The sequence below is a fragment of the Calidris pugnax genome, unplaced genomic scaffold (genome assembly GCF_001431845.1).
Source record: "Calidris pugnax isolate Ruff unplaced genomic scaffold, ASM143184v1 scaffold331, whole genome shotgun sequence".
In the NCBI taxonomy this organism is placed as follows: Eukaryota; Metazoa; Chordata; class Aves; order Charadriiformes; family Scolopacidae; genus Calidris; species Calidris pugnax.
In genome coordinates this window covers 100560-110489 of record NW_015091360.1, presented here as the reverse complement: position 1 = coordinate 110489, position 9930 = coordinate 100560, and the positions used below count along the sequence as shown (strand labels likewise).

At 40.5% G+C, this 9930-nt stretch overlaps 1 protein-coding gene across 1 annotated transcript in view; it reads right to left on the bottom strand.

Moving 5' to 3' along the window:
- EYA1 (EYA transcriptional coactivator and phosphatase 1) overlaps nucleotides 1-9930 on the bottom strand; it is a 196450-nt gene that overhangs the window by 103521 nt on the left and 82999 nt on the right. The window contains exons 2-3 of the mRNA XM_014961145.1: nucleotides 5768-5817; nucleotides 4120-4247 (exon numbers count right to left, since the gene is read on the bottom strand). Of these exons, the coding sequence (XP_014816631.1) occupies nucleotides 4120-4247; nucleotides 5768-5817 (178 nt within the window). The remainder of the gene's footprint in view (nucleotides 1-4119; nucleotides 4248-5767; nucleotides 5818-9930) is intronic.

Sequence of the window (9930 nt, the reverse complement as noted above, 5' to 3'; positions counted from 1 at the left end):
GATGGGCTTCTGTGCAATCCATCAGAACTGATTTACATTCTTTAGATAAAAGTCAAGCTCACTGCAGGCAGAAACGGGACGCAGTTATCTGCTGTGGAAAACAGCTTTGCTACTCCTTTCAAATTTATTGATTACCCACAGCCTTTCCCCTCTGAAGTGTATCTGCCAAAGTGGGCACGGTCGTTGGAATAGCCACCAGCTGTCTGATAAAACCTAACGGATGGCAATTTTATTAGCTTCTGTTGTTATTGTTTCTTTAACTCCTCCAGTATCAACCCACCGCAGCAATTTGCTAACAAAGGAAGATGAGAGATAAGGCACAACTATGAACATTTTGATCCCTACTGCGATTCTCTTACATATTTTTTTTTTTAACTGATTTTCTGAGGCAAGTCACACAGGGCCAAATTTTTAATGGTGTCCAGTGTGTGCTGCTCCCTGCAACAGAGGGCATTTTATGGAAAAACACTTAAAGAGATCACGGAGAACTCAAATACTGCAGCATTTCTATCATCAGCTCCATCTTGGCCTGCCAGAACTGATTTTTCTGAGTGTCTTTAGATGGATATTTCGTTTTACTCCTCTGCATTTGATCCTGGGAAATCTCTGACTGGTCAGGGTCTATAATTTCCTTGTTACTTCCCCATCACTGGTTTGAAGACCATGCTGCCTGGCCCAGAGAAGAGGAATTAAAAACCAAACACTGGCAAAGTGTGTCTTATTAGCTATGACTTTTTTTTGATCAAGATGTTAAGGAAATGCTACTCTTCCCCTCACCACACATACATCCAGAGCTATGAAGACTGTCTCATGATCTGCAACAAACTTAAAGAATAGTGTTTGTTCTACAGAAATCACCGCGCTCCAAAAGAATCCCGTAGAGAAATTGCTATCTGAGACAAGAAGTAGTAAATCTGACTTGTTTAAAAATGTTTAGAGAGAAGGAAATAAAAAGCAGTCACCCAAAACCCCCTGAATTTCTTTGGCTGCGGTCCTTGGCCAGTACTACCCAGTCAGTTCTGCACTGCAGTGATTTTGCTCTACTGAAGTGAAATTAAGCACACAAAGAGTTATTATATCAAAGCTGCACACAGAGATTAAACTCAGGTTCAATCACACAACTAAATCTCCATTCAAGGCTTTGAAAAATGTACCACTAAGTGTGAAGCTCAAAATATTAGCTAATAACAGCGAGCTATCTTCCAACCACATCCTCTTGTAGAACATCAATAAGAGACAAGTCTGAAAATGTGCCTTAGAGGAATTAATAAACATTTGTTTGAAACAGGGCCATTTCACTTTGGGACAGGTTGGGGTTTTTTTCCCTCTTTTTTTTTTTTTTTCCCTCCCCCTCATCTAGTGAACATATCCTGCACTTCGGGGTATGGAAACTTGCCTACATCACACCCATAGTCAAATCAAATTTAACATATCTTTACGAGATATTTATGACATGCAAATACCTGGAGGCCCTGCTTCTCCTTCACATGAGGGTCCCTCGTGCCAGAAATGAAGGGCTCTTTCATGTGAGTGAGAAGGAGCGTGCAGTAGATTAGATGTTGGCTTCACATATTAGATTTAACACGTGAAGCTTCAGCAACCCACACCTCCACTCCACGTGCAGCAAGCAAAGCAAACCACACCACAGCACCTTGAAGAAAGGAGCTTGGCGAGCCCTCACGCCAAGCCCTGCATCCTTACAATCTGCCACTTGTGTCTCAGCAGGATTCTGCTTCAAGAACCTCAGAACAAATAATTTTACTTCACCTTTCGTTAAAAAAAAAAATAAGGCAGAAAGCCTTGCTTCATTCACTCCGGTTTTTCTTAAGCCGGTTTTAGCAGCTCAAGGAACCCAAACATTTTCTCAAGGTAAAACAGATGAAGAGCAGAAATTCCACCTTTGGATTCTTAGGCATCTGCTTTTCTCCCAAATTCTGTCTCTGGGCACACACCTAATTCAGAAATAAATTATCCAATTGCGTTCCTTTGGCAAACTTTCCCTTATTTGTCACTTAAGAGCGATCAGCAGAGACAGGGATTTTGGGGTTTAGGAAGCTTTAGACCAGAACCGCCGAGCACAAGCTATTTTTGGGGAGGGCTTTCTGGAGAAGGTGTGAGAAGGCATGCGGGGGGGCTCCCACGCCTGCTGCACCCACCGCAGCCCCCCAAACCTGCGGGGCTCTGCGCGCGAGGGCTTAGCAGCCAGTCTGCCGTGCTCAGCAGGGTCATGTCACCTAAGGGGATAAAAAAGGGCAAAGAAAAGAAAAGCGTTGGGCTTTTTGTCTCAGAATTGCAACGTGTAAGGCAAGTTAGAGCTTTCCGGGCTGAATTCGCCCCAAATTAATAAGCCTGAACTTTAAAACTTCTACGGCTGTTAAATAAGCCACCATGGTGGGTGTCTATTTTTGTCAGTTAGGTTGACGGTTGGACAAGATGATCTTTAAGGTCCCTTCCAACCTAGAAGATTCTGTGATTCTGTGATTCTATGGTTTAGTTTACTATCTTCGATAAACTCTTGAGAAATTGGGGAGGTTGTTTCCCAAAATTATTTGCTATTTGAGGTCAGGCCACCAATAGATACACTATACAGCTAATTTCCTGACAAAGTGATGGTGAGTGTCTTTCAGTGTTTCAAGGAACTATTCCCTATTTTTGCGCTACTAAATAACCTTCATGTTCCACAGAAGTTACAAAAGCTGGTGAAGTTTGCAGCAAAGGTTTTCCTGAGCAAGAGGAATCTTAATTTGAAAGGGTTGAGCAGTTTTATCCTTTACCAAAACTGCTATATACCTGATAATATGACATAAAAATAGAATAATATACTTGGGTATTAGAAAGGAAGAAGACTCATCTGTAGACATGAAATATTTTTTCTGCTTAGACTACATTAACCCATTAAGCACTTCATTAATTCTTTAAAAAGCTGCTTTTTTTGTTTCTTTTTCAAACAGTTTAAAATTTGACTGCGGCAACACTTATCCAGCAATAGCAAAAAGTAAATTATCCACAACTCTGGCACAAACGCCTGTTAATCTGATAACCCATAAAACCCTTCCCACTACAGAGGACTCCAATTAGAATGAATAACAGAAATGTTTGGGGAATTGAGGGGGGAACGACATCTGTTTGATTGACATGTGCCTCTCCTGGAAGAATGCGATGCATGTCCATAATCCTAAACAGTCTGACAGCACTAATATGACCCAGTTCTTCAGGAAGAAAAAAAAAAAAGAATAAAAAAAAAAAAGGCGTATCTTTCCTACAACAGTTGTTTAACCGTACATTGATATTGAAAAGTAATATTTGAAGCTATGTGACTCCCTTTTCTTGTAATGCATTAAAATATCTGTTCACGTAGCCAAATGTCATGTACGATCTTTCCTACTGTTGCCACAGAAATGTCACAGGAATTAGTATTTTTTGTTGCTTATTATATAAACCCTTCTGCGTTTCATTATATGTATTATTATGTGTATTCTATGTGTATTCTATTACCAGCCAAGCTGTTAGGTTGTTCTGCTGTGAGTATTCTACTGAGGACAAACATAACTTATCAACTGCCTGACTGCTCCTTGAAAAATAGGTATCAGTTTACCCCATTGAATTACTACACCTGTTTGAATTTTGGCCACTCCATCAGAGCAGCAAGCTTGCCCGAGGAAATTTCAACACTTAGTTTTATTAGCCTACTTAACAAAACTTTCATAGCCTTAGGAGCTTGCAAAAAGTGAGAACGCAAGGAATACCGACAAAGACCGAAAGACTGCAGTTTGTAGTAGGAAAATGGTAAAAAAACACTCCTTTTTTTCCTCATCACTCAACTACCCTTTTGGGTTTGGGGGATTTTATTTTTTTTTCTAAGCCCTGCATATACTACATGCTCAATCCAGTCAAACCCCATGAAAGGAACATAAACCTGGAACGAAAGCTATTGCTGAAACTGGATAATATACTGATAAACAGTGAACGTCGCCTCTACACACCACGCTACAGAAAACACCTAAAACAGTAGAACATTTTCTCTCTGTGGCTTACTGACTGCAAGAACACCAACGCAACAAGGGGGGGGGAAAAAAAACCAAACAAAGTATGAAACACCGAAAAAAAAAGGTGGCTCACCTTCTGTGCCATTGGGTGTCATGGAATTATTATTTATATGGGAGTTATCAAGTTTTGGACCACTGGGGGATTCGCTACTACCACTGAGTCGGCTGTGCGGGCTGGCTAGATCCTGCATTTCCATAGACCTGGAAACAAGATGCAACTGGTTTTAGTGACATATTCAAGGTGGATTTACAGCGGAATTGCCTACACGGGAGGCAGCCCGCTGTTAATTACCCTCCTGAAAATACTTAGTGAAAAATGAAGAGCTTCTGCCAACCTGGTCTTTTCTAGCACTAAACGTACCACTGACCAGCTACCCTAATTATTTTTGCAGAATAAAATCTAGATACGAAGCAAGGTGCTTTAAACATCCCTGTCACCTTGTATTTTTCGGAGACGCAATCGCCGGCGTGCGCAGACATATATTCTCTTAACGACAAATTAACACTCCGCTTTTTGAAGATTTACCACTCAGTGGCAATATAATGGGGCCTCCAAACCAAATAAAACACTTGAAGCAATTGTGGAGACCCATCATCTCCTGACAGGGAATGAGATATTCCTGATGTATGTGTTTACTCTGGCAAACTACTTAATTGTTCCTCTGTTTCCGTTGAAACAAACGCAGCATTAAAACATTATTATGTCTGCTGGCTTGTTTGCTTTGTGGATTACACAAAAGCGTGCCCCGGTTTGGAAAGGGATCTGACCCACACACGGGGAATCCGGGCGGGCGTTAGCGCTCCTCGGCGCTCCGCCGCACCTCCCCGACACGATAAGAGGAGACAAATTCCGCCTCAAAGCAAAAAATCCAACATTTACACAGCGTGCAGGCTGACGGATAGCTCCCGCTTGTGTTTTTTAATAGCCAACAAGTGTTTTTTTAAAAGGCCCACAGCCACCACCACCGTGACATATCCCTTGGTTTGCGCCGGGGGAAGCTTGTGACCGAAGAGCCCCGCGCTCCTGCTTCTTTATCCCTAAAACTTTTGATGACGTTACTTGATGTGCTCAGCCTAAGTAATTGCTCCCAGAAGAAATTTCGTAGGTTACTGCGCCTCCGAGGCAGCTGCACCAGTGATTTTTCTGCTTAAAAGAAACGCTTAGGCTCTTTTAAAGACTATTAAAATGATATAAAAGATTCCACCCACAGTAATGGTATAAATATCCTTAAGCACCAAGTGTCATTTGAGCTACGAAGTTTTTGCATTTTAACTGGGATTATAGCACCCGTTCTAAACACAAATCCTTCATTTTATATTTCATACTGATTTCATACCATTTCATATTTCATAAAGCAATCTACACATAAGAAAGGACGATATGGCGATGAGTTAGAAAAGCCAGTATCTAATATAAAATTGAACGATTTAGTCAAAAAATGTACATGCTCGTGGTTCACAGACTTGGTTGCACGGACATAAAAGCAACAGTTAGAAAAGCCAGTATCTAATATAAAATTGGACAATTTAGTCAAAAAAGTACATGCTCGTGGTTCACAGATTCGGTTGCACGGACATAAAAGCAACGCTCCAGCACTTACTCATCTGCTCAATGCAGAAAACCAGAATAAATATTTACTTATCAGCTGCACTAAAAAAAAAAAAAAAAAAAAGGAATAAAAGACTTGCGGAAAAATTGCGATTTTCAATTAAATCCTTACCTGCAGCTTGAGGAAACAGCAACATCTGAACTGGTTTGGGACTTCTGCACCTGTAAACCAGGGAAACAAACAGAAGCCTCTATTACTCCGCTTCGCTATGAGGCCTTAATTTAAAGAAAGTACATCACCGCGGATGACAATTCTGTCCTTTAAACCCAAAAGGCGAGGAGGAGGAGGAGGAGGGCGCGGTGCCCGTGAAAGGCATATTGTCTGTAAATTGAAGGCTCAACTGTTGTTACCCCGGCAGGTCTCTCTCTCTCTCTCTCTCCCCCTCCTCCCTCCCCTGCGCCGGGGGGACGGCGGCCAAGTGACGGGGCAGTGATTCATCAGGGGCCCGTGACAGCTGCAGAGGGGCTCACTCCTCCCACGGCACGGCACGGCCGCGCTCGCTGGCCGAGGTAGCCCCCCACTCCCATCCCGAGCCCCCCAGCATCCTCCAACCCTCTTGTTATCTCCGGCTGGGTTAGCCCTCTCCTCCCAGCCCCTTAACTCTTGACAGCTTCTCGCCCTCATCTCCTTGGCTCTCCTCTTCTTCCTCCACTCTTCGCCATCCTCCAACCCTCCGTGCCGGGGGCAGTGGGGAACCCACAACTCAGCTCCTCAACCCAAATCAGCTCACCCCAAACCAGCTCCCCCCAAATCAGCTCCCCCCAAAGGCAAAGCGAGCCGGAGACCCTGACGCTAATTTTTTTGAAGGGGGAAGGACAGACGGACAGACACAACAAGAGGCAGGTCTACCTCTAGTAAAGATCTTCAATCTATGACCAAGAGTATTACACAAGCCCATCTCCAACCGGGGAGAATTAAAATAAAATAAAAAAAAACAAAACAAACCAACAAAAAACCCCGCACGTTATTGCACAAGGTCTTACTCGTAAAAATTCCAGTCGCTAATGAGATTTCTGATAAAATGACTTAAAGGAACACTTCTGGCTAAATAAATGGGAGGAAGCTGTAGCGTTTACCTCTGAGGTCACTCAGCAAGGAAAGGAATCTGGTTGCAGTGGGAAGCCCAGCAATAATTTTCCAGTTTAATAAAACAACTCCTTTTATAACTCAGGTGAGTAATAGATTTTCATATGCTATTAGAAAAACACCGTTGCTTCGCCAACGGACTCTTCCTTCTCTGTAGCCAGTAACGATTGTCAGCAGGTGATAAAATTCAGGTGAAGACACAGTGTCAGCTTAAAAGCACACAAAAGCTTCTCCGGGCAAGGTATATACATATATATATATCCTCTTAATGTCTGCATTGAGAATCCTTCACGTGCTCTTCCATTCAACCTGAACTGACATCTCTTAAATGATCACAGAGCAAAGACGAGAGAGATGAGGCATTTTAAGTGCCATAAAAATCATCCGAGCAAATCCTACTTATGTGTCTGCAGGGGTGGGTTTTGGTTTGGCTGTTGGTTTGGGTTTTGGTTTTTTTTGTTTTTTTTTTTTTTTGTTATTTTTAATCCCAGACAGAATTACTACCAGGCAAGAGTAAACAACTGCGAGGGGCAGCCCGGCCACGCACGGCGTTACGAGCCACCTCAAGAAGCATTCAATAATGCACCCTGAAAAACATCAATCTTTTTATAACCGGGCACCTAAAGCACTGCATCATGTGCTTCCCAACACATCGCCGCACGCCAAGTCAAACTAGATGAGCAGATCCATTCAAAACTGTGCATTTTGTTTTAAGGATATATCTATTTTATTTTTTTTTTCAGGTCTTTACCCCAGAAGCTGCAGCAGAGTGCCTTAGGATATGTTTCTGCTCTTACTTCTAAACACCTGGAAAAAATTATAGGTGAGAACTAAGTTTGCTTACAGAGCTATCTTCACTCCCTCTTGCACAGGATCCTTAAAAACATATCTTTTATAACAGAAAAAAAAAAAACAACTTCCTTTTTCAAATAGATGCTTGAATTAACTGATATTTTGCAAAGCGCCCCGCGGTATTATTCATACTTCACTAAACTCTAAAATACAATTAATCCTTGCTATTTTATTTACCCAAATTAAAAAAAAAAAATAACAACTTCCGTAGACTACCAAATATATACATATATGTGCACGTGTCTGCAGAGTGAGAGAGATTTCATTTAAGGATTCATGGGCGAGGGCCAAAAAAAAATAATCCAACTCATTCAAAGTGAATTAAATATATACCTTATATGTCCTCTAACACTCTATGATTTGTGAAAGTTCATATCCACAATCTTCATTTTCATTAGACATACTTTAGATATATTCCTTTGTGTCTCAAGGATTATTTAAACCATGTGTTGCACGTTACCATATTTAAAAATGACTCTTTAATCAAAATAACTTTAAAACAACTAATCCTCACTTAGGCTGGTCAGCTGAATCCACAGAGTGGTCCAGGAAAAATAAATCTACTCTCAAGAATGCGAATGCAGACAACAATTAGACACAGATGTGAGTGAAATTAGTTACAGTTTACAAAATGCTACACTTCACATGCTTTCAGTTTTTTATGTGTAGTACAAAATTACAACGTAGTAAGGAACCACACTTATGACGACCAGTCCACAGAATAAAAACATTTCTGGGTGGCGTGTGCTCGCTCTCATACATTCTCCCACTTTTGCCAACAGATTTCTGGATAATTGAAGTTCTGCAACATAACTCGCATATCAAACAAAAAGTGAAAAAAAAAAAAAAAATAATAAAAATGCAACGGCCTTACCCAGGCAGCCAAAGGGGCACGTTAAAAAAAAAACATAAATCAAAAAGAGAGAAAAAAAAAAAAAGAAGCTGTCACTCATCCTTCATACTCTGCGCTCCGCTTAAACTAAAAATGCCTTGCATGATAAACGACATACGTATTCTCCTTAATACCCCCAAAATATTACTGCGTATAATTTGATTGTTGTAAGTAACGCTCACATCTTTCCCCTGAACAGGGATTGCAGAAATGGGCACTACACAGTACAATGTGAGAAAAACAGGACAGTGATAGCACAGCTACTTAAAATTCATCCATTTAAGAATCTTAAATCAGTAACATCAAATTCTGATTAGTTAATGAGGTCTTTTAAGTTTGCCTTTTTTCTAATTAAATTTATAATTCTTCACAGATGTAGGTTTTGTTGATGTTCAATTTGTCTCTCTCATTTTGTTAAACCTCACATAGTACTCCACCAATCCATTGAATAGCCACATTAAATCTGTTAATACCATGCTCTTCAACCCCAGAAATTATTTCCAGAAGGCAAACTTGCTTTGAGAGATCATCAAACAAGACTTAAGGTACACATTTTATCACATTTTCCCTACCACAGAGCTCAGGATGCGGAGGAAAATTCATGACTTTTGCACTGTTTATTATACTTTGCTAAATTACAAATCAAAAGCATCTGACAGAAGATCATGTATGAAGCCAAAAAGTTAATAATGTTCTGTGAAAAGTAAACTGTAAATGGGAAGGGATTCTAAATTTCAGCAGCACAGAGAAAATAAAATGTAGGTACTTGTGTAAATTATAGGTTTTCCACAGTATTTTTGCTTGCTAGGAGCAATTTTTTTTTTTTAAAATGGCTATAATTTAAAACATTTTTCCAGCTGAAAAGAAATTTTCTAAGTGAAAATAAGAAGTTAACCCAGAGAACTAGGGAGCACATGCGCCTTCTCTTCAAACAGTTCTACTTTAAAGAAGAAAATTTCAAAGACAATGGTAGTTTTCGAATCAGAGTGTCCCTCCTTAGGAAAAAAAATAAAAATAGAATAAATAAATAAATAAAACCTATCATTTTTAGCAGGGGGTGGAGAGAAAAGGACTTTTGCCCCCCCCATAGCATTCTTTGCCTCCTTAAAAGCACGATGCAATCAGTTAGCTACAGGCGTAATGGCTTCACCAGCCAAAAATGTTACAAAACTAAAATGCACATTGGCTACAAAAAAAAAAAAAAAGAAAACAACAAAAAAAAGCACCTTGCTGGCAACGCATAAAACTTGGTAATACTTTCACTCTTCCAGTAATCCTACGGCAGGGCTCTAAGTGAGGAGGTAGAGCTTTTTCCACCGGCTACTCACATCAAAGACAAATTGCGCTTATTAAAGCAGAAGCAGGTAATTACAGTTATTTCAGTTTTTAATTACTAGTTTAAATTCTTCTAAAAGTGCTGTCCTGCGTGCTCATTTCACACGCT